The following is a 23,707-nucleotide window of genomic DNA, read 5'->3' as shown; positions in this document are numbered from 1 at the left end:
TTCCCCTCACGTTTTCTTTTATTAAATATTCCCCAGTGAACTACTCCAGGTCGTCTCCGGCAGCTGTGTCTCTGAGCCTCATCCCAGCGGCACGCTGCCCAATATCGGACTGACCCTCCAGCGGTTGGCGGACCATGGCTTGCAGCACCTGGCGCGACAGCGCGGCAGGCCCTAAGGGAGTGTACTGAGGTGCTCCGCGCCGCCCGGGGACTTGGCAAAGCACAGCCGGCAGCGGGAGTGGGACTGTGCAGTCCCGTACCATGTCAGCCGTTGCCTACATGGACTTTGTGGCTGCCCAGTGTCTGGTGTCCATCTCCAACCGCTCTGCCGTACCCGAGGCGGCACGGCTGAAAGTGCCGGGCGAGGAGCAGGTGGGAAAGGAGCTGTGCGATCCCCGTGACGCTTGGAAGGACTACTGCACCTTGGTGACCATCGCCAAGAGCCTCCTGGAGCTGAACAAGTACCGGCCCCTGCCCGTCCCTTCCGTCTGCAGCGGCAACGTGGAGAGCCCGGACGAGGACGTGGGCTCTGACAGTGACGAGACCACAGAGCCGGGGTCGAGCCCGGCACGCAACTCGGCGCCGGGGCAGCCCCCCCACCTGCACGACGCCGTGCCCCCCAAGGGGAAGTTGGTGGCTGAGAAGCGGCACAAGTGCCCCTACAGCGGCTGCGGCAAGGTTTACGGGAAGTCCTCCCACTTGAAAGCCCACTACCGAGTTCACACAGGCAAGCCGCGGGCGCGCGGGGGGGGGGCGGCGGCGGAGCTCGAGGGAGCTGCTTGTCCTCGGGTGAACCCTGTGGGGATCGTTTGCCGCAATATCACTTATTTCCCCTCCCACACTTCGGGTGGGGAGCCTGTGGAGGGGGGTCCCGTGTGAGTCTTACGTTGGTGGCGCCGTAAACCTGGCCGAGAGCCCTCGGGGTTGTCTAAAGTAGCGCAGCTTGGTCGGGTGTGGTGTCTGCCAGGCCAGCGGCCGGTGAGCAGGCCGCCTGCCACCGCGGGGTGTGAGAGTGGGGCCGGTTGCCCTGGGCAGGGCTGTGGCAGCGGGGCGTGGCTAGTCCTCCCGCACCCCCGTGGGCTTCCTGAGTCCTCAAGGGAGAGCCCAGCTCAGCTCCTCCAATAGCCCTGGTGTGAAAGGGCCGGCAATTAATGGCGGAAAGCCCAAGGAAGAAAAAGGCAGGGAGCAGAAGAGCAAGTCTTGTGGAAAATCTTGGTTTTTAGAAAGGCAGCCACCTTTGGAAAGTGGAATACGCTTCTGGTAAACAGATCACCTTGAGGAGAAGCTGTCGGTGACCGATATTCCAAGATTGCTGTATTGCTTTTATTTATGAGCTTCTTGAATCGGACTTTCTGATCCAGCGCTATAGCACATAAGTTTCTTAGTTATGTGACAGTCACCTTCATTATAGATGCTGTGGTAGGTTAACCTTGGCTGGCTGCCAGATCCCCACCTAGCTGTTCTCTCACTCCCTCTCCTCAACAGGACAGGGGGAGAAAATAAGGTGGAAAAGCTCATGGATCAAGATAAGGACAAGGAGATTGCTTACCAATTACAGTCATGGGCAAAACAGATTCTACTTGGGGAAGATTAATATAATTTATTGCCAATTAAAAGTAGAGTAGGACAGTGAGGAAACAAAACCCAAAACTTTTAAAATAAATAAATAAAACCCAACCTCAAACACCACCACCCACTTCTTCCCAGGTTCACCTTCACTCCTTCATTCTCTACCTCCTCCCCAACCCAAGCAGCACAGGGGGGATGGAGAATAGGGGTTGCGGTCAGTCTGTAACACTTCGTCTCTACTGCTCCTTTCTCCTTATACTCTTTCCCTGCTCTAGTGTGGGGTCCCTCCCATGGGATACAGTCCTTCAAGAACTGTTCCAGTATGGGTCCTTTCTGCGGTGTAGAGTCCATCAGGAACAGACTGCTCCAGCGTGGGCTCCTCACCACAGGCCACAGTTCCTTCCAGGAGCCTGCTCCAGTGTGGGTTCTCCACAGGCTGCAGCTTCCTTCAGGGCATATCTACCTGCTCCAGCATGGCCCTCTCCATGGGCTGCAGGGGGACAACCTGCTTGACTATGGTCTTTTCCACAGGCTGCAGGGGAATCTCTGCTCAGGTTCCTGGAGCACCTCCTTCCCCTCCTTCTTCACTGATCTTGGTGTCTGCAGGGTTGTTTCTCTCGCATATTTTCTCACTCCTCTCTCTCACAGCTGCTGCACAGCATTTTTTTGCCCTTTCTTAAATGTTATCACAGAGGCGCTACCAACATCGCTGATTAGCTCAGATTTGGCCAGTGGTGGGTCCATTTTGGAGATGGCTGAAACCGCCTCTGTCTGGCACAGGGGCAGCCCCTGATCTCTTCTTATACAGGCCACCCCTGCAGCCCCCCCTGCTACCAAAACCTTGCCATGTAAACCCAATGCAGATGTTTACTATAATATTGGCTGTGGCAGAGCAGTTTTATATGAAGATGCTGAGCATGTTTTGAATGGAAGGAAATCCTCACTACTTTTCAGAGTATTAAGCTCTGAAAGAACACAGAGGCAAACTTTCTGGTCTGCTCATATAAATGAGCAAGTTTCAGAGACACTAATGGCATTTTGCTCACTTGCAGTAGTAAAGATTTTTGGCCCGTTTTCTAAAAATAAATCTGTGGCCTTGGGTAAAAAAAAAAAAAAAGCAAGCTCTTCTGCTGTTCTGAAAGGGTGTGTATTTGGTAATGCTCAACTACTGTTTTTACCTTTTTGAAGCCAGGTTTAATTCATCAGTTTTGCAGTCTGTGTTTTGATAGCCCTTAGTATCTTTAAGCTTTACTTCATGCCAGGGAAACTGGATGTTTCAGGATCCTAGTAATGGCTTGAGTACTGAAGTGTAGGATGGTTGTGTTGTATGTTGGCACCATACTCTGTCTCACTTCTGGGCTATGTGAAGTGAACTGTTAAATCTTGGCATAGCTCCATGCAAAGGGGAGGCCACGTCTCCCTTGCACAGTGATAAATTACACCTTTTGGCTTTTGTTGGCAGACCCCCTCAAGCAGGTGAAGGACCAAATGAACTTAAGGGGAAAATTCCAGAAGTATGCGACTTAAAAACCTGTGTCAGCCCCACAGACTCCCCATGGAAGAGACTTTCTTCAGGGACTTAGGTTACTTTGCAAATGATACCAGCAGGTTAACTTGTACTCCCTAGATGTGGCTCACTCAACTTAGAGGATTTAGCCACTGTCCATATGGGATTGGCTTCTTCTCTGCTCAGCTGTTCCTGTTTTCATAACCCATCTCAGCTGAGATGGCATTTTTCACAAGGGCTTCATTTATAAGACTGCATCCTTTAATACCCATGTACTCTCCCAAGCGGTTTAGAGGGTATGGCAAAATGGAAACTTAGCGATTAAAATAATCTGCTGCAGCAACTCTTATTTCCTCTGGTTCTGCCTAACAATTAAGAGCATAGTAATTGTAGACTTTTTTAAATTTCTCTAGATTAAAGGGCTGTGTATGAGTAAGGAAAGGCATGGATCAAAGGAAACACACTGCCATGTGCTTCATATCTGTTTTGTAAATTACTTCTTTTCTGGATTTTGTATATTGGCAGTGATAGTGAGTGGTGAAGTAAAAAATGAATTTATCACTGAGGGAACGTGTTGCAAGTTATTGCTTTAGTATTTAGTGTGGTCTGAGTAGGGCATGGTCAAATCTGAACACTGGCTAAACTTCTATTTCTCTGACTTGCCTGTTCATCTAGCTATATTTGTATTGCAAAGGAAGAGACCTGGAGTTGGTTATCTACCTATGCCCTACTAGATCTGTTACGTGCTTGGCTCAAGAGGTCAGGAGAAGGAGGATTACTGGATGTGGTTCAGTGGTGGACTCTGCGTTTAGGTAGAGTTAAGACTGTGTCCATGAGCAAGGAAAGAAGATGGTCAGTGATGACCCTTAAATAACCTCAGTACCTACCCTAGGGATTATTGTGTTATCAACTCAAAGATTTTAGCTCAAATCCTCTTTTGGAGACTGAAGGTAACTGATGTCTTGCAAAACTTTGGCTCACAAGTGACAAAGGAAATATATTAGTATCACTTCCACTCAGTGCTCAGATACCCACCCTGATATGGGGACCAAAATAGACATCAACTGGGATAGCATTTTGGGTGTTAACATGAAAATTAATATACTGTACAACCCACACTGCTTGCTGTATGCAATATAGTTCTAAGTATCTTCTTCTCTGGTGTGAGGCTTACAAAGGCCACTCACTTGTGGGTGGCACATAACTCCAAGTATTAAATTCTTAACTTGGACACACTAATGTACCTTCACTGTAGTTCTGTGTGATTAAAAAATTATTAAAATGCAGCAGTAAATAAACTTTGAGAGCTTTCTAATGTAAACAGTTAATAGTAACCAACTGAAATACTAAATGATGCTGCTAATGCTAATTACTTTTTATAAATGGCACAACAATTCCATAGCAACGGTGGGATTTGATGGAGCCTCCAGAGTTATTCATAACTACATATTGCGGAGTGTTAATGCTCCCTCCTCAGTATCATTTTTTAAAAAAATCATTTATTTCATCTCAGATTTTTGAATCCCTTCTATCTACCTTCCACTTCTTAATCAGGCCATCAATTTGGTTTCTTGCTGCTTTGTAGCCTATAGTTGAAGTAGGTACACAGCTATCAATTAAAAACTTCCTGGTGTTAAAATTTTAATATTTAACCTCAGTCTCTCAATTTTGGACAACGACTTTAGGACTTTGGTTCACACCTATGATCTTGCTTGTACCAACATGACTTTTTATTCATGGATGCTAACTAAGCAAGGTGGAAAGCTCTGAATATTGATTTGTGCTGTGTAATGTTGAGAATCTAAAAATTCACTGGACCATATTTGGTCAGCTAACAGAAAATGAGACATGAAAGAGCAAATAAAGTTAGAAGACAAAAGACTTGATGTTCAGAGGTAAAAGGTCTGTATCTTACTAGTAATTATCTAAACCTGTTGGTTCAAAGGCATTATGTATTTCAGAGACCAAAGGGAGGGGGAAGGGTGAGCAGGCGGCTGTGTGGTGCTTAGTTGCCAGCTGGGGTTAAACCACGATAGTCATTTTGGCGCCCAATGTGGGGCTCGAAGGGTTTGAGATAATAACAGATTAACCAGAGCTTATTAAGGAATTTAGATCTGTTAATAGTTGTGGGTCAGGATATTGATTTATCTGTTCTCAATACTGGTTTACCTGATCTGCACCATGCTCATTTTTTTTGCTGTACATGTTAAAGATCGGTGTTGGTTTTTGCAGTTTGCTGTGCTCTGCTTTAATTGGTGATGTTTTGCCTGGGAGACTTGTTATTAAAACAGTGGCCTTCCTTGAGCTTAATCTGGTATTTGGGCTTTGTACTGAAGCCATTACTGTACTTCAGGTACCACCTCATGGAGACAATTAGCAATTATACCTCTTCCTCTGAGAGGTTTTTTATGGAGGAAATACAAAATGGCACCTTTGCTAACTTCTATGATGTTTCCTCCTTCATTACAATAACTTTTCAGTATCTTGAACATCCTTGGGTAGTTAAGATCCTTCTATTGGTATTGCTTGGGAATACTGTTTTGGTTTTTGTCCAAGATTAGTAAACAATTTAAGAATATCATCCAGAGATCTGCCCCAAGGCTGGATAGTTATGAGTGGCAAGGTGTGTGGGATAGCATGGGCAAATGCCTAGGTCAGTGGGCACCTCCAGTGTTTTGGAACTTCACCCCTGAACAAGTGCAGAATCCTGAAAAACTAGTAAAGTATTTGGAAGAAGTATGTTGTCACCCTGCCAATTCTAGGGAGACACAAATCACTGCAATGTGCTGGGGCCTGTCCCATGCCTACTGAGCCCTGCTCAACACTATTCAGTACCCTCAAGGGGAAGAGAAGGTCTCTGGATCTGGTGACAAAACGACAGGCACTGTGGCTACTCCAGCCCCACTGCGACAGATAATGCGGTTGAACCAGGAAACCAACCCTTGTTGGTATCAGTCCCCCTTATACACAGGAAGAAATCATGGAAGCGAAAGTCAGCTTGTTTAGAAAGGGAAGATGAAAGACCAGGGCCATCACAAGGAGAGGAAGAGGAAGAACTTGTGGATGAGAGGGAAACCACCTGATCCCTATCCCTCAGTGAGCCGCGAGATATGCAAAAAGATTTCAGCCGTCGTCCAGGCAAGCATGTTGTCACCTGGCTGCTCTGATGCTGGGATAATGGGGCCAGTAGCCTGGAATTAGAGGGTAAGGAAGCCAAACAGCTGGGATCCCTTTCTAGGGAAGGGGGCATTGACAAAGCAATTGGAAAAGGGGCACCAGCCCTCAGCCTCTGGAGGCGACTCCCGTCAGCTATGAAGGAAAGATATCCCTTCAAGGAAGATGTTGTATATCGCCCCGGGAAATGGACCACCATGCAGAGAGGTATCCAGTACCTGAGGGAATTAGCCGTGTTGGAGGTGGTTTATGGTGACCTGAATGATGAGCGGTCACCCAAAGATCGAGATGAGGTCCAGTGCACACGACCCATGTGGCGGAAGTTGGTACGGAACGCACCACCGTCATGTGCCAACTCATTGGCAATACTGACCTGGAAAGATGGAGAGGGACCAATGGTGGATGAAGCGGCTAGCCAGCTCCGGGAATACAAAGAAAGTATCTCTTCCTCCCTCATCTTGGCTGTGGAGAAACAGTCCCGGGAGTTCCAACGATTCAAAGAGGATATGTCCTACCCCCCACCTGTATGGACCAGTATCTCAGCTATTAGGAATCAGCGTTCCTCTGCTCAAGAGAGAGGATATAGAGGGTACACACCACGGGGCACCCTATGGTTTTACCTGCGTGACCACGGAGAGGACATGAGGAAGTGGGATGGAAAACCTACCTCGACCCTAGAGGCGCGGGTATGTGAGTTGCAAGGAAAAACAATCACCATAGGGGGTTCTTCCAGGAAAATTGCTGCTCTGGTTTCCAGTGGACAGTTCCCCAGACAGAGTAAAAGGGCTGATCTTACTCCTGATTTTAATGAAGGAACTCCGGACTCATATTTACAAGAAGTGGGTAATGAATACTATGACCAGGAGTAGAGGGGCCCTGCCTCCAGCCAGGAGGAGGAAAGGGACAACCGGGTTTACTGGACTGTGTGGATTCAATGGCCTGGGACATCAGACCCACAGGAGTATAAGGCTCTAAGTAGACACCGGTGCACAGTGTACCCCAATGCCATCAAGCTATACAGGGGCAGAATCCATCTGTATTTCTGGAGTGACTGGGGGATACAAACAGCTAACTGTGGAGGCTGAAGTGAGCCTAACTGGGAATGAATGGCAAAAGCATCCCATTGTGACTGGCCCAGAGGCTCCATGCATCCTTGGCCTAGACTACCTCAGGAGAGGGTATTTCAAGGACCCAAAAGGGTACCGGTGGGCTTTTGGTATAGCTGCCTTGGAGACGGAGGAAATTAAATAGCTGTCCACCTTGCCTGGTCTTTTGGAGGACCCTTCTGTTGTGGGGTTGCTGAGGGTCGAAGAACAACAGGTGCCAATTGCTACCACAATGGTGCACCGGAGGCAATATTGCACCAGCCGAGACTCCCTGATTCCCATCCATAAGCTGATTCGTTGACTGGAGAGCCAAGGAGTGATCAGTAAGACTCGCTCACCTTTTAACAGTCCTATATGGCCAGTGAGAAAGTCTAATGGAGAGTGGAGACTAACAGTAGACTATCGTGGCCTGGATGAAGTCACGCTGCCGCTGAGTGCTGCCATGCCGGACATGCTGGAACTTCAATATGAACTGGAGTCAAAGGCAGCCAAGTGGTATGCCACAATTGATATTGCTAATGCGTTTTTCTCAATCCCTTTGGCAGCAGGGTGCAGGCCACAGTTTGCTTTCACTTAGAATCGACTGCCCTAGGGGTGGAAACACAGCCCTACCATTTGGCATGGACTGATCCAGACGGCACTAGAACAGGGTGAAGCTCCAGAACAAACTAGCAAAACAGAAACACAAGCTTTCTTAGGCCTTGTTGGTTTTTGGAGAATGCATATTCCAAATTACAGTCTGATCGTAAGCCCTCTCTATCAAGTGACCCGGAAGAAGAACAATTTCAAATGGGGCCCTGAGCAACGACAAGCCTTTGACCAAACTAAATGGGAGACAGTTCATGCAGTAGCCCTTGGGCCAGTCCGGGCAGGGCAAGATGTAAAGAATGTGCTCGACACCGCAGCCAGGGAGAATGGCCCTACCTGGATCATCTGGCAGAAAGAACCAGGGGAGACTCGAGGTCAACCCCTAGGGTATTGGAGTTGGGGATACAGAGGATCCGAGGCCCGCTATACTCCAACTGAAAAAGAGATATTGGCAGCATATGAAGGGGTTCGAGCTGCTTCAGAAGTGGTTGGTACTGAAGCACAGCTCCTCTTTGCACCCTGACTGTCGGTGCTGGGCTGGATGTTCAAAGGGAGGGTCCCCTCTACACATCATGCAACTGATGCTACGTGGAGTAAGTGGGTTGCACTGATCACACAACGGGCTTTAATAGGAATCCCCAATCGCCCAGGAATCTTGGAAGTAATTATGGACTGGCCAGAAGACAAAGATTTCGGAATATCACCAGAGGAGGAGGTGATGCGTGCTGAGGAGGCCCCACTGTACAACAAACTGCCAGAAAATGAGAAGCAATATGCCCTGTTCACTGATGGGTCCTGTCATCTTGTGGGAAAACATCGGAGATGGAAAGCTGCTGTATGGAGTCCTATACAACAAGTCACAGAAACTGCTGAAGGAGAAGGGGAATCGAGCCAATTTGCAGAAGTAAAGGCCATCCAGGTGGCTTTAGACATTGCTGAACGAGAAAAGTGGCCAGTGCTCTATCTCTATGCTGACTCATGGATGGTGGCAAATGCCCTGTGGGGGTGGTTACAGCAAGGGAAGCAAAGCAACTGGCAGCACAGAGGCAAACCCATCTGGGCTGCCGCATTATGACACGATATTGCTGCGCAGGTAGAGAACCTGGTTGTAAAAGTATGTCATGTAGATGCTCATGTACCCAAGAGTCAGGCCACTAAGGAACATCAAAACAACCTGCAGGTGGATCAGGCTGCTAAGATTGAAGTGGCTCAGGTGGATCTGGACTGGCAACATAAGGGTGAATTATTTATAGCTAGGTGGGCCCATGACACCTCAGGCCATCAAGGAAGAGATGCAACATATAGATGGGCTTGTGATGGAGGGGTGGACTTGACCATGGACACTACTGCACAGGTTATCCATGAGTGTGAAACATGCGCTGCAATCAAACAAGCCAAGCGGTTAAAGCCTCTGTGGTATGGAGGGCGATGGCTGAAATATAAATATGGGGAGGCGTGGCAGATCGATTATATCGCACTCCCACAAACCCGCCAAGGCAAGCGCCATGTGCTTACAATGGTGGAAGCAACAACCGGATGGCTGGAAACATATCCTGTGCCCCATGCCACTGCCTGGAACACTATCCTGGGCCTTGAAAAGCAAGTCCTATGGCGACATGGCACCCCAGAAAGAATTGAGTCAGACAAGGGGACTCATTTCCAAAACAACCTCATAGACACCTGGGCCAAAGAGCACAGCATTGAGTGGGTATATCACATCCCCTATCACGCACCAGCCTCTGGGAAAATCGAACGATACAATGGACTGTAAAGACTACACTGCGAGCAATGGGTGGTGGGACGTTCAAACATCGGGATACACATTTAGCAAAGGCCACCTGGTTAGTCAACACTAGGGGATCTGTCAATCAAGCTGGCCCTGCCCAATCCAAACTTTTACGCACTGTAGAAGGGGATAAAGTCCCTGTAGTGCACACAAAAAATATGCTGGGGAAGGCAGTCTGGGTTACTCCTGCCTCGGGCAGAGGCAAGCCCATCTGTGGCATTGTTTTTGCTCAAGGACCCGTGTACACTTGGTGGGTGATGCAGAAGGATGGGGAAGTCCGTTGTGTACCTCAAGGGGATTTGATTTTGGGTGAGAATAGCCAATGAACTAAATGGTATGATGTTAGTTGCTATATAATACTGTATGTCATCACTTTTATGGTTGCTATATGCCATTATCAACAGTATTACAGTAAGAATCACCCAGATTAATGGGAAATGAGCTTTGATAAAACCTACCAAAGTGCAGTGGTGATGGAACCAGAACTGGCTTCAGCATGCAACAATCCAACACCACACACCATCTCTCCTGCCCAGAAGGACTGTTATGACAGATGGAGCCTAAAGTCATGGGCTAAATGAACTCAACGGACATTTTAGAGGGATGGCCCATAGACCAAGGGAATGATATCTGTGTGTATATATATCAAAGGACAGGGAAAGTGGTGGTGATTAATTGGAATGTATTAGAAAGGATAGAACCTGGGCATGACATACATGGTATAGAATAAGGGGTGGATACTGTCCTGGTTTCGGCTAGGATAGAGTTAACTTTCTTCCTAGTACCTAATACAGTGCTGTGTTTTGGATTTAGTATGAGAATAATGTTGATAACACACTGATGTTTTAGGTGTTGCTAATTAATGCTTATACTACTAGTCAAGGACTTTTCAGCTTCCCATGCTCTGCCAGGTGCACAAGAAGCTGGGAGGGGGCACAGCCAGGATAGTTGATCCAAACTGACCAAAGGGCTATTCCATACCATATGATGTCATGCTCAGTATATAAACTGGGGGGAGTTGGCCAGGGGGCAGCGATCACTGCCCGGGGACTGGCTGGGTATCAGTCAGTGGGTGGTGAGTGGTTGCATCACTTCCCCCCCCCCCCCGGGTTTTGTTCATCTCTCGCTCTCTTGTTGTTTTCCTTTTCATTACAATTTATTATTATTTTTTTTTCCCAATTATTAATCTGTTCGTATCTCAACCCATGAGTTTTATTACTTGTGCTCTTCCGATTCTCTCCCTTATCCCCCTGGGAGGCGGGGAGGGTGAGCGAGCGGCTGTTTGGTGCTTAGTTGCCGACTGAAGCTAAACCACACAGTGACATCATATGGTATGGAGTATCCCTTTGGTCAGTTTAGGTCAGCTGTCCTGGCTATGTCACCTCTCAGCCTCTTGCCCACTCCCAGCTTAGTGGCCTTTGTGCCAGGTGGGGGATTTGGAGTGAAAGCCTTGATGCTCTGTAAGCATTGTTCAGCAGTAGCCAAAACATTGGTGTGTTATCAACATTGTTCTAGCCACAAATGCAAAGCACAGCACTATACGGGCTGCTATGAGGAAAGTTAACTCCATCCCAGCCAGACCCAGCACATCCATATAAAACTGTCTTCTGTGGTGATCTTAACAAAAATGTCACTGGATGGTGCTGCACATCCTACTTAAGCAAGCAGCCCTTGGTTGTGCCAGAATTCCCACTCAGCTCAGTATGACTTAGAATAGGATTTCCAGGAGGAAGCTAAGGAAGTCTGAATTCTCTTCTTTTCCAGAGGGTAGGCCTTTCATTTCTTGCCAGACCCCCAGTGTTTCTGTGATATCACCAGGTACTTCTTCATTCTATCTTGGATGTATACCTAAATTCAAAATCTATTAACTTGCAAAAGCCTGTGATACAAGGACAAGCCTATCACTGAAACTAATCTACTGCCTTTCCTGTCTTATCACTACTATCCAGAAGTAACTTGGAATTTATTGTTTAAATTCTGATGTCTTGGACAGGAACGCTATTATGGGTAAGATTGTGTGAACTATTTCCCATAGCATCTCTGAGGTACGTGGCACTTTGAGTAGAAGATATAAGATGGTGTTATCCCAAAGCTCACAAGCCAAAAGCTGTTTGTCTGGAGGGCAGGTGGAGGATATGAAATATGAAGTGACCTTACCTTAGTCTCATAATACTTAGGTAGTATTATGAAACTAGGACAGGTAAACTCTGATTGAAGTTTGGTAGTAGCAGGATGGATTACAAGAGTGGTCTTTCTGCACAACAGTCTTGAGTATTGAGGTGTCATGGGCAAGTCTTGCAGACTTCCCCTGAGGGCTTTCTGAGCATAGAAAAAGGGACAGACATAGGCAATATGTGCACAAGACCAGAGCCCTGGAAGTAAGAGCAGATATGCAGAGGATTAGCTTGAAAATGCAAAGACTTCTTTAAATAAGTAGTTTTAGAGGTTTGATATGGCCAGTAATATGTAGGTTTACTGTTAGCCTCAAAAATGAGGGGGGGAACTTAACAGAGGAGGATGTGCAGACCAGAGGATCTCCAGGGAAAATAAAGACAGACATATGAGATTAAATAAGCAATCTTAGCCTGAAGGCCTGGGCAGGGAGCATTGAGCAAAGGACAAGATACCAAAAGAAAGGAAAAGAATGGCAGGAGAAACTAAATTAAAGAATGTACACTTGCTATGATGGTGTGAATGCAAGCCAGTTAAAGGGCATATGGCAGCTCATAGCAGATCCTCCTGGTTAGAAAAGAGGGATAGAGAAGGTACCATGATGTTAGTTTGTGAGATGCCTCTTACAGGACCTTTAGAAGTTAACTCACCTGGGGGTGTGTGTGTGTGGTGTGTGTAAATTCCAGACACTTCCCAAAATTTAGCACTACAATTTAGTGGGAAGTTCATGTCTACATCAGGTACTCTTAATTAAGGTTAGATGCACAAAAAATCCTGTTGTATGAAAAGTTTTCCCTCTAACTAGGTTTTATAGCCAACTGCCGTCTTGTAAATCAGGTCCAAACAATAAAAAGTTTGTAACATTAGGCAGTTGATATACCCTTAAACTCTTCTGACATTTTGCTCCAATTGATAGTCAGTAGTAGGTTGTGGGCAGAAGCATGGATCCATAGATGGCCATTCTACAAGGTGAATCTGAGGAGCATTTCTGGTAGAAGGGAAAGACACGCACAGCAGCTGATTAGTGCTGCAATATAGATATCATAGCATTGATCCAGGCACCATATCAGTTTAGTTTGGTTGTTTAGCCTGGAGAAAAGGAGGCTGAGGAGAGACCTTATCGCTCTCTACAGCTACCTGAAAGGAGGTTGTAGAGAGGTGGGTGTCGGTTTCTTCTCCCAGGTAACAAGTGATAGGACAAGAGGAAATGGCCTCAAGTTGCGCCAGGGGAGGTTTAGACTGGATATTAGGAAAAATGTCTTCACCGAAAGGGTTGTCAAGCATTGGAACAGGCTGCCCAGGGAAGTGGTTGAGTCACCATCCCTGGAGGTATTTAAAATACCTGTAGATGTGGTGCTTAGGGACATGTTTTAGTGGTGGACTTGGCAGTGCTAGGTTAACGGTTGGAACTGATGATCTTAAAGGTCTTTTCCAACCTAAATGATACCATGATTCTATGACTGTACTGCTTTGTTATTTGTATTCTAGATTATCACTAGATTGACAGACTGTACACATACAGATATGTTGGCAGTCCTCTGCTTGAGCTTTTTTGAGTATTTTATGTGAGCATAATCTGAAATTTATGCAATGCCAGTTCCTTTACAATAAGACTGAAGAGCAGAAAATGGAGCCAGCAGGACGTTTTTGCTAAACCCAGACCTTTGTCTGCAACCCCTGTTCTCAAGGATTTATAAGAACATGCAAATTCCTAGGGTTCTAATGGGCATATTTCCGGGTATTGGAGAAATATGATCATATTGACTGGAAGCCTTGCTAGCTGAGCAAGGTAGGCAAAAATCATAAAGATTAATTCCAGCGTTGCCTGACCCAGCTGTGGTTTATTTCTGTTTCAAAAAATAAAGTTAAGTGAGTGTATGTTTCACAGTGGGGAAAACACCCCAGAAAAGCTTGCATGGGTTATATTAATTCAATCCATGTAAGGAAGTACACATGTAGGAGAGAAGCAGTGAGCAGGCATTGCCCATAAGGATGTGACTCCTGTTGCCAGATGTTTGTATTGAAAATGCAGCTCTACTGAGTTCCTGCATGCTGTTGTGTTATGATATTGAAGACCATGTGGTAGGCATCACCTGTGCTTTTTTTACGTTTGTATCTCTTGCACTCCTAGGTGTTAGGATCCATGTGGGAACGATCATTTCCCTTCATTAATTGCAGTGCTGTTCTATACCACGCTGTCATTCATTGCCTCACAGAGCTCCCAAACCTGCAGCCAGAAGAGCAGGCAGAAGCCAAGTTAAGATTAAAGGGCCAAACTCTGGGGTAGTGATGGTAAAGCACACTTCACATGTTTATTTGTGGTAATGTAGTTTATTATTTAGATGTTAAGCTATGGTGACTGTGAATAGCCTGAGAACACTCTATAAATACCTTAAACTTGAAGGAAGAGCCTGTTGAAATATTGAATAATTAATTAATATTAAAATAATCAAAATTATATTATCTTTCTGAATACACATAAAATTGAGACCAGTAATGTACCTCAGTTTTATCAAAGATGGACAGAAGGCATTAAGTACAGCAACCATGTATGTTTCTGGCCACAAGTGTTAAGCTTGTCTGTACATGAGCAACTTGATAAGATAACCACCACTTAACTTCCTTCACACACATCTTCAGAGAACAGAAGAGTACGCTGCAGTGAGGACAATGCTTGCTCTAAGCAAGCTGAGCTTAGCTGTTGTCTACCTGGTTGTGGTAGGCCCTACAGGCATCTTGACTGTGGTTACTTTCAGCTAGCCCCACAGATGCTTGCAACATTGGTGATCTCTGCAGAGCCAGGTCACCAATTGGAATCCAAAGAAAGGTCTTCCTTTGCAACCCAAATGCATAAGGAGAGCCAAGCACCTCAAAGAGGGAGCCCCAGCTGTGCATAGGGCTGTCTGTGTTAGCATGTCAGTAGTTCAGTGCCTGACTCCAGGCTGGAGAGAAAGATGGTCCTATCTTTGCTCAGGATGCCTAACCATGAACCTTCTTCTGAAGCAAAATGCCTATGCCAAGTCATTCCTCTTTGTGCTAGAGAGGAGGGAGGAGACAAGTTCCATAACATTATTATACCCAGTAGCTCAGTAATTAGAAAATGCCATCAGTAGCTGAAAGACCAGTTTTCAAGTCCCTGCTCTGTGGAGTTTAGAAAGAGACCCTTCCGATCGGAGAAAGTTTCTGCTCCTTACCCTGTTGAAGCTGTTCCTCTTTAACAAGCATTTAATTATTTAGATGGAACAGGAACCTAAACCCAGTGCTTCTCAATACCAGGTAAGTGCCCTAAGCACCATGCTATGAGTTGGTCTCTCTCCATTGCTCAGTTAATATTTAAATATTACTGCAAAATGGAGGAAGTTCAAATGGAGAAAAGATGGAAAAGGAGAAGAGGTAGAGACTTGCCCCAGAGTACCTGAGAGTCTATTGCTGAGGATATTCCTCTCAGCTATGAAAAGTGTGAATTTAACTCTCAGGTGAGGTCTTTCATCTCCCAGGTAGCTTCCCTGACTGATAGACATAAGGGAGCACAATCCCCCAAATAAAGCCTTTTCTAAGGCATACTGGGAGGGATATAATCCAGTAGAGAAGCTACAAGGATGTTCCTTACATCTGACACTGTATCAGATGGGGGTAACAGCAAGACTGGGATTCTCACTGGGATTCAGGCATGAATCTCACTGGGGTTCAGGCATGAGCTAGGACTCCCAACAGCTCAGTAGAGCTGGGTTTTAGTGGGTGGTTTTGCATCTGGGTTTGTGGTGGGTTTGGGGGGTTTTTTGTTTGTTTGTTTTGGGTTTTTTTGAAAGAAACTCAAACACCTGCACATGTAAGCAGCTGTTGAGTGGTGGTTTTGAGGATGTCAGAGCAGTCTACTTGCTGAAGGTGGCATTTTTAATACCTTAGTCAACCTGTGGTGTTAAGTCCTGAGTGCTGGTGGAATAAACTTATTGATGCAAATTATCCATCCATTGCCTATCCTGTAATCACCTGACATTGATTAGGGGTCTGTTAAATCCGTTGCAAGACTAGCTGGTTGAGGTTTAAGTATTCTAGAAGTCCTTGTTTTATACAAATAGTACATACCATCCTCACTGCTGATCTTGCTCTGTGCTGTTTCTCACCAGCATCTGTAGCTTTGGTTGCCATGTTTTAATGATCCAGTTTTGGACTCTCTCAGAAGAGGAAAAAGGCTGCTTGAATTGCCTTCAGTCCACTGCTCAGAAGTGGGTGTACAGATGCCTGTGAGATTCATCTTCATCAGAATATCTTGGATTTTGAATGAGTGTCCACATGTCCCACAGGAAACTGCTCATTCAGAGTGTGTGTGGGAAACAAGGACACTGGAAGACAAAAATAAGAGAGACCTGAGATAACAGCTATTCTGAGGCAAGGAAGAAAGCCTGTCCATCTTTTTTCCTGCAATAAGCTGGACCATGTTCTTTGCACTCATCCATCTACAGAACCTTGTGAGACACTGAGAAACACAGGAGTGGTGGCTGAGTGGGTTCACAGGAAGAAGAAAAAAAAATGCTTATTGTGGTCATGTCTAAGTCAAGGATTGTAGTTCAGGACCAGATCTTTTCAGGATACCAAGATTTCTTTGGAAAGTTTGAGTTCCAGCAGCCACAGAGCTTCAGAAGGATCTTGGAAGACAAAGACAAGAAGGTATGCTAGATTCTCCTATTTGAACCACCCAGAGTTGAATCTGTGTGTTGAAGCTGTGGGAATACTCTCTCTTTTTTTTTTTTTTCTTTTTTCTTTTTTTTTTTTCCCCCTCCCCTTCCCCCCTCTGGCTTCATGCAAACAGTGCTGTTTTCCTAAGTAGTTTTGCTCTTGCCTGATGGCAAAAGATTTCCTTATTTCAGCTTTCCATAGTTGTGTGCTTTTCCATCTCCCTCTTTCCCATCAGCTCCCTCAAATCCCTGATAGGAAGGAGTCAGCCCTGCTGTAGTTCTGTACCTCTGGATTTTAGGGCAGGTGCTGCAGGCAGAGGTGGAAGTCCCTGCAGCAGTAGATAATGGCTACAGCTATGCCATGTCACATGGCTAGACACAGAATGGGAATCAAGTACAGACACTGCATCCTATAAGTCAAACTCGGAACAGTTCTTCAGTTTTGATACTTAATATGCTATTATGCATCCTAGGCAGCACAGTCCTACCATGTACCTGATGTTATCTTGTTTTGTACATATGTCAGTCAAGGGTGTCTAATTAGCTGTCCGTTCATGCAGCTGCAACTACAGTCCATTTGACTTCCTAGTTAATGTGTGAAGCAGTATCATTAGCATTATTTGATAACAAACTTTTCTGCATTAGCTAACATAGATCCCAGACTCTGGACTCATGGCTGTGTCCAACTTCACTACTGTCAGCCAGAAAAACAAAGCAAGTCTAACAAACAGCTCATCTTGGCCAGACTTCCATCCACACCAACAGCAATTTCTGAAAGTCTTCTGTAAAGTCAGCGCTCAAACAATTCCAGTAATTCACTTACTTAATTTTAAGTTAGTACACCATGGAGTGAACTTAAAATTAAGTTTGCACCACAGAAGCTCAGTTTGTTCCAGTCCTAGTGCACGTCCTTTTTTAAGCCTTTAATAGCCTAAGTGTGTGATTATCAATTTTGTCTTCAGCTTTTTCAAACACCACTTTTTCATTTTCCCTCTGGAAAAATAAGGCAGTCCAGAACTTCTTTATCACGTGCTTGTGTAAATTAAGTCATCTTTGTTAAAGCCACTGAACTGCAGCTCCTAACCTCAGTCATCCACATCTAAAACAGCGTCTTGTAGTGAGAAGACAAATGAGAACTCAGGATATTGGGTATAATACCTGTACTATTAATGAATCTACTAATGCAGACTTTATATTCTTTTTTATTTTCTCTTCCCCCCCCCTCCCCCCCGAAACCCTGCACAAGACCACATTGTGGAAAATCTGGAATGTCTCAGGGCAGGACCAAAAAAAGCTAAATAATTGACCCCCCTAGTCAGAAAAAACTGGAAAGTTACCTGCCTCAGCTCATAAAAAGCAGCTTAGATACAGAGTTTAAACTTGCAGAGAAATTAAAAACTCTCAGTTTGAGGGAGAGCATGTGAGAAGGAACAGGGAGAAAAGATCAACTGGAGCAAGAGAACAGAGATCAAAAGGATCCACAATGGCTTTATATCCATATGGGATCTGATGCAGAAGTGCGAGTTCTTTAGACTTCAGAAAAGATCTATGGAGAACTGATGTTAGCTTGTGCTGTTATGTGCACCACTACGTCCCTGGTGGCAAACAGGACAAAGAATGGGAATTCTGCAGACACCTATTCCAATAACCTTTAAATGAATTTGTTTCATTTGTTACTTCTGTAAGCTGCCCTGGATATGTCTTTTGAATAAAGTTTTATCTCTTCTTCAGATTCCATCGCATATGGTTTTAAGGTATTGTTGATACATCAGTGGCCATTCCTCCATCACTTGGTTGAAATCCAAGCTAAGGCATGTTTTAAAACATAAGTAGCATACTGACAACAAAGGAAATAGTATATAATACCACTTCATTTTAAGGGTTTATTCTGCTCATTTCAAGCCTTAGCAGTACTAAGGGGAAAAACATGCGGGGGAGGGGAATGTCTGATTAGAGCACAGAAGTCAGTAGCACCTTGTTATCCAGCCTAGATACCTGATCTCTCTCTAATAGAATTAGGCATTTCTGCAGGCTGAAGAGCTGTCCTGAGGTAGATTATAAGAAATGTTGTTTCTGGGGAAGGGGCAGGATGCCTGAACTTTTTCCACTGCTCTGGAGTGTAGGTACCTGATAAAGAGCCATATACTAGATGCCTCCACACATGCAAGATTTTTAGCACTTCTCCCACACTCCCTGGGGGACCCAGAAAGCTTTTCTGCACCTCCCACTGATGCCTGCTTCAAGAAGCTGTGACAGAAACCATGAGATAGTAAAAGAGCAGTACAAGTGAAATGCTTGACTCAAATGTCATGTACAGACATCAAGCAGAGCAAAGCCAGAAGAGACCAGTTAGCATGGTGCCATCACACAAGTGCTCTGTATGGTTGTGTGCACCTCCCAGTGTTGCCCTGGGTTGTAGCTGTGATCATGGCCTTCACATGTATATGAGCAAACATACAGTTTTAATTTCTTCTATACAGGCAGTGCTTATTCTGAAAGGCTTCCAACCATGTTTAAAAACATACAGCAGGAAGCCAAGAAATCTGTAAAAAATAACCCACAGGTCAGAATGCCTTGCAGGCATTCCATGTTTCCATCCTGCTCTGAGTTAATGCACCAGGCTAAATTGGCGTTTTGCTATTCCTGCTTCCTTCTTCCTTGACCAAGAGCTAGTCTTGCTGTGAGATGAGGAAAGAAATTGCACAGGAAGCAGGCTATGCTGTGGCTGGCCTAAAAGGCTGCCTTAAAGTGCAAACTCTTACTCATCTAGCTAAAGCTACCAAATGCTGGTCATTCTGGGACAGAGTAGTCTGCCTGTCAAGGAATACCATATAATTAGAAGCCTAAACCATTAAAATTACTACATTACTTATGAGAATTTCACTAGGGCTTTAAGGGCCCATTGTGTGGCTAAATCTCAGCTTATTTAGTCCATCATCTTCCTTTTTGACATCACATCTTCTGGATGCCATCAGTCATTTTCCCCCCACTCCTCTGCCCCCGTTCTTCTCTTTAAAGCTTTGCAATGCTTTCCATTACCAGTTGTCATCCTGGCTTCTGGGCTATTAATTCCTCAAGTCTTTAGCCTGGTCTTTCATCTCTGCTGCTGCGTCTGAGGAGTTATTCCAAGGCACACTTGCCTGTAAATGACTCCTTTTTTTGTGATCTGTAAACGTAAAGTGAGCTTGTGTGTTGCATCAAACTTCACAGTATCAAGAAATACTAGAGTTCTTGAATTTCTTTCCAACTCTTCCAAGTTGGAAACACTCCTGGGATAGCTTTTATATTTCATGGTTGACTATAAATAGCTGTCACATAGCTGTTATTTATATTCTCTTCGGGAGACTCTTAAGAAAGGGAATTAAGGCATCAAAATGTACTGGCATGTGATGTCTGTGACTGAAAGCTTTCATGCGAACTTAAAAGTTTTCATTTCCTTCTGTGTCATATAACTGAGTCAGTGTACTGACCTGAGCATAACACAAATGGTATGCAATAAGGGGTGGAGATTGTACTGGATCTGGCTGGGATGGAGTTAACTGCCCTCATAGCAGCCCATATAGTGCTGTGCTTTGCATTTGTGGCTAGAACCATATTGATAACACACCAGTGTTTTGGCTACTGCTGAGCAGTGCTCACACAGCGTCAAGGCTTTCTCTCCAAACCACCCTCCAAAGGCCAGTAGGCTGGGGGTAGGCAAGAGGTTGGGAGGGGACATAGCCAGGACAGCTGGCCTAAACTGACCAAAGGGGTATTCCATACCACGTGGCCAGTAGGACTAGGGAAGTGATCGTGCCCCTGTACTCGGCACTGGTGAGGCCACACCTCAAATACTGTGTTCAGTTTTGGGCCCCCCACTACAAGAGGGACATTGAGGTGCTGGAGCGTGTCCAGAGAAGGGCAACGAAGCTGGTGAAGGGTCTGGAGCAGAAGTCTTATGAGGAGCGGCTGAGGGAGCTGGGACTGTTTAGCCTGGAGAAAAGGAGGCTGAGGGGAGACCTTATTGCTCTCTACAACTACCTGAAAGGAGGTTGTAGAGAGGTGGGGGTCGGTCTCTTCTCCCATGTAACAAGTGATAGGACGAGAGGAAATGGTCTCGAGTTGCACCAGGGGAGGTTTAGACTGGATATTAGGAAATTTTTCTTCACTGAAAGGGTGGTCAAGCATTGGAACAGGCTGCCCAGGGAAGTGGTTGAGTCGCCATCCCTGGAGGTATTTAAAGGACGTTTGGATGAGGTGCTTAGGGACATGGTATAGTGGTGGTCTTGGTAGTGTTAGGTTAATGGTTGGCCTTGATGATCTTAAAGGTCTTTTCCAACCTATACGATTCTGTGATTCTGTGATTCTATGTGACGTCGTGCTCAGCAATAAAACCTGAGGGAAAGGAAGAAGGGGGGTATTCATGGTTAAGGCGTTTGTCTTCAGAAGCAACCGCTACACATACTGAGGCCCTGCTTCCCAGGAAGTGGCTGGACATCTGCCTGCTGATGGGAGGCATCTGCCTCTTTTTGCCTTTGCTTTTCTCATTAAACTACCTTTATCTCAACCCATGAGCATGTCCATCTTATTTTCTCCCCCTGTCCTGTTGAGGAGGGAGAGTGAGAGAGTGACTGGGTGGGGGTCTGGCAGCCAGCCAAGGTCAACACACTACAGTCAGCTTTGCAGATCAAGAAGAATTGGGTCTGTGACTGTATGCAAGGCCCATGCAACCTGCAGAGGTGAACTGCAGGGATTTGGGGTGTTAGGGAAATTATAGTGAGTACTGTTCACTCCTCACAACCTTGTTTTTAAAAAAAAGGTGCAGTGTATTTTAAGTTAAGGTGTTTGGTTTTGTTCTTTACCATCATAGCAAACATTCGTATTGATAGAGCTGTGAATAATGAGATAATTTTCTTGCCCTCAAATCAGCCATCTAAGAGATTGAGGGAAGTCCTTTATTTTGTGGAGCAGCTTGGATTTCTGGGAGAAAGGGAAAGGAAAAGAGGGGGAGCATAGGCCTTCTATCTACAGCCACAGCATTTTTTCTGTACATATTTGTAGCCCTGGGGCTGCACAGCTCTCCCAATCCCCTCCCCACTCAATTCTTCCCAGACTGGAATTACTTGTCCTAGGTGAGATTTTTTTTTTGCTTCTTTTCTAATGGTTACAGACTATTTTATTCAGCAGAATGGAAGTGTTAGAGGAATAACAGTGGTGTTCCTTTCTCAAACCTCTGTAGTGAGCACAACATAAAAAATGTACAGGAATAGGCAGAGCTCATCTGTTGTTATGACAGCATTCAGTCATGTGAGGTTCTGCACTAGAGTTTGAGTTTCACATAGTTGGAGGGGGTTTTGGCTTCTGCTAGAGGTGACTGAAACCTGATGAAGTGATCAACAGCTCTGCAGACACTGACACCATGGCAAGAAATAAAGGCAGCGTTTCCCCTCAGCAGCATATTCCCCAGCTTCTCAGCTGTCCTGCTGCAGCAAAGTTTGTATGTGCTGGTGTTTATATCCCTCCCCTAAATTTCTTGTCATCCTTTCTTCCCTGCAGGTGAGCGACCATTCCCCTGCACGTGGCCTGGCTGCCTTAAAAAGTTCTCTCGCTCCGATGAGCTCACCCGGCACTACCGAACCCACACAGGCGAAAAACAGTTTAGGTGCCCCCTCTGCGAGAAGCGGTTCATGCGGAGCGACCACCTGACAAAGCATGCCCGGCGCCACACCGAGTTTCACCCCAGCATGATCAAGCGATCCAAAAAGTCCAGCTCCTTGTGAAGGCAGAGCTGGCCTGGGGAGGGGAGAGAGGGAAGTGAGCCATGGCAAGGACATGGTGAACAGTGCAAGAGCAGTCCACTGTCGTGCTGTTCACAGTCTCTACTCACGGTTTGAAAGCACATGTAGCCGAAGTTTAAAAAATAAGTACTCTGTGCCCCCCTCCCCACCCTTTGCTAGGAACAACAGTCTTAAGCAAGTGAACTGCAGAGTGAGTGACAGAAGGGATGGTGATTGGACTAGGCAAGGACTTTCTTTTGTAATTTAAAGCATTGACACTGGTGGTTATATGTCTGACTGGATGGTTTGGCCTGTGACACCACAGTAGTGTGATTCCAAGGTCTTTGTGATTGCTGTGTCATGAACATGTTTTGTTGAACAATGTAATGCTGCTTGTATTTAAAATTTATTGAGTAAAACCACGTTCTGAGTCGCTTAAATAATTCTCAAGTAAAAACTCCATTTTAGAAGTGGGTTTACTTCTACTCAGAATGATCCTTCATTTAAAAAGGCAGTTAAGAGAAACATTGCATTTGTTACCAATAGCATCTGATTGATACACAAAAATAAGGTGAATTTATACTCAAGACCCATTAAAGTAAATGTGTCTTTTCAATTTTTCTTTGTATTAACTATACTTTTGAATATAAGCTGCACTTTTTCCAGTAAAAATGTATATAATTCAAGCAGATACTTAAAGCAAAAAAAGCCACAACAGCTCAGTCATTTTCTGACAGTATGTGTATTTAGCTCTATTATTTACTTATCTAGAAAAACTAGAAATCAGCCTGTGTAATGTGGCAGGGGTATGAGGGCAGAAAAATACATCTCTCAGTCAATCCTATACTTTCATTTGACAATAAATACAATACTGTACTATAGAAATGCCACTAACAGTGCTTTATTTTGCTGTGTTTTGTTTGAATGGATGCATAACAGCAGCTGTCATCTTTATAAACTGCTCCTTTTTAAAGATTTTTTTTTCTCTTCATACACTTGCCTTAAAGTTTTATTCTCTCATACGCTTATCTAACTTCTGCAAAATCCAATGGCAGTTGTGTGTGCTTATGGAGAGAGTAGACATTTCCTTAAGAGCACTCTATTAATGGAAACAGCTAAAATTATTGTAAAGAGCATTTTGAAAGGGCTCCTATATCTCTTTATAGCTGTTGCTGTAGAGTATGGGGGAAAACCATGAGCTAATTGGAAATACAACGCAGAAGGTGTGTTATAATATTCCTAGTGTCATAAGCTTCTCTAGGTACCTTGCATTTTACCTGTGTCATGCATGACACATCAAATACTGAGAAAGGCAATATTTATTTTAAAACTATGTTTTGCTCTTTAAGAGGAGCAAAAACATCACTGAAGGAA

The 23,707-nt window shown here is 45.1% G+C and overlaps 1 protein-coding gene across 1 annotated transcript; it reads left to right on the top strand.

The window, feature by feature from the left end:
- Positions 1 to 260: 260 nt before the first annotated feature.
- LOC142403085 (Krueppel-like factor 9) lies at positions 261 to 22,674 on the top strand. The gene is made up of 2 exons (XM_075489253.1): positions 261 to 726; positions 22,113 to 22,674. Exons 1-2 carry the CDS (start codon positions 261 to 263, stop codon positions 22,334 to 22,336), a joined length of 690 nt encoding a protein of 229 aa, XP_075345368.1. The 3' UTR covers positions 22,337 to 22,674.
- Positions 22,675 to 23,707: the final 1,033 nt, after the last annotated feature.

The sequence above is a fragment of the Mycteria americana genome (genome assembly GCF_035582795.1).
Source record: "Mycteria americana isolate JAX WOST 10 ecotype Jacksonville Zoo and Gardens chromosome W unlocalized genomic scaffold, USCA_MyAme_1.0 Scaffold_33, whole genome shotgun sequence".
Lineage (NCBI taxonomy): Eukaryota > Metazoa > Chordata > Aves > Ciconiiformes > Ciconiidae > Mycteria > Mycteria americana.
This window is presented reverse-complemented; position numbering and strand designations above follow the sequence as displayed.

Excerpts from the sequence above, each read along its gene's own strand:
- LOC142403085 (XM_075489253.1), top strand. The coding sequence starts at position 261 with ATGTCAGCCGTTGCCTACATGGACTTTGTGGCTGCCCAGTGTCTGGTG. Across the intron at positions 727-22,112 it reads CCACTACCGAGTTCACACAG|GTGAGCGACCATTCCCCTGC; the intron begins GCAAGCCGCGGG and ends TCTTCCCTGCAG.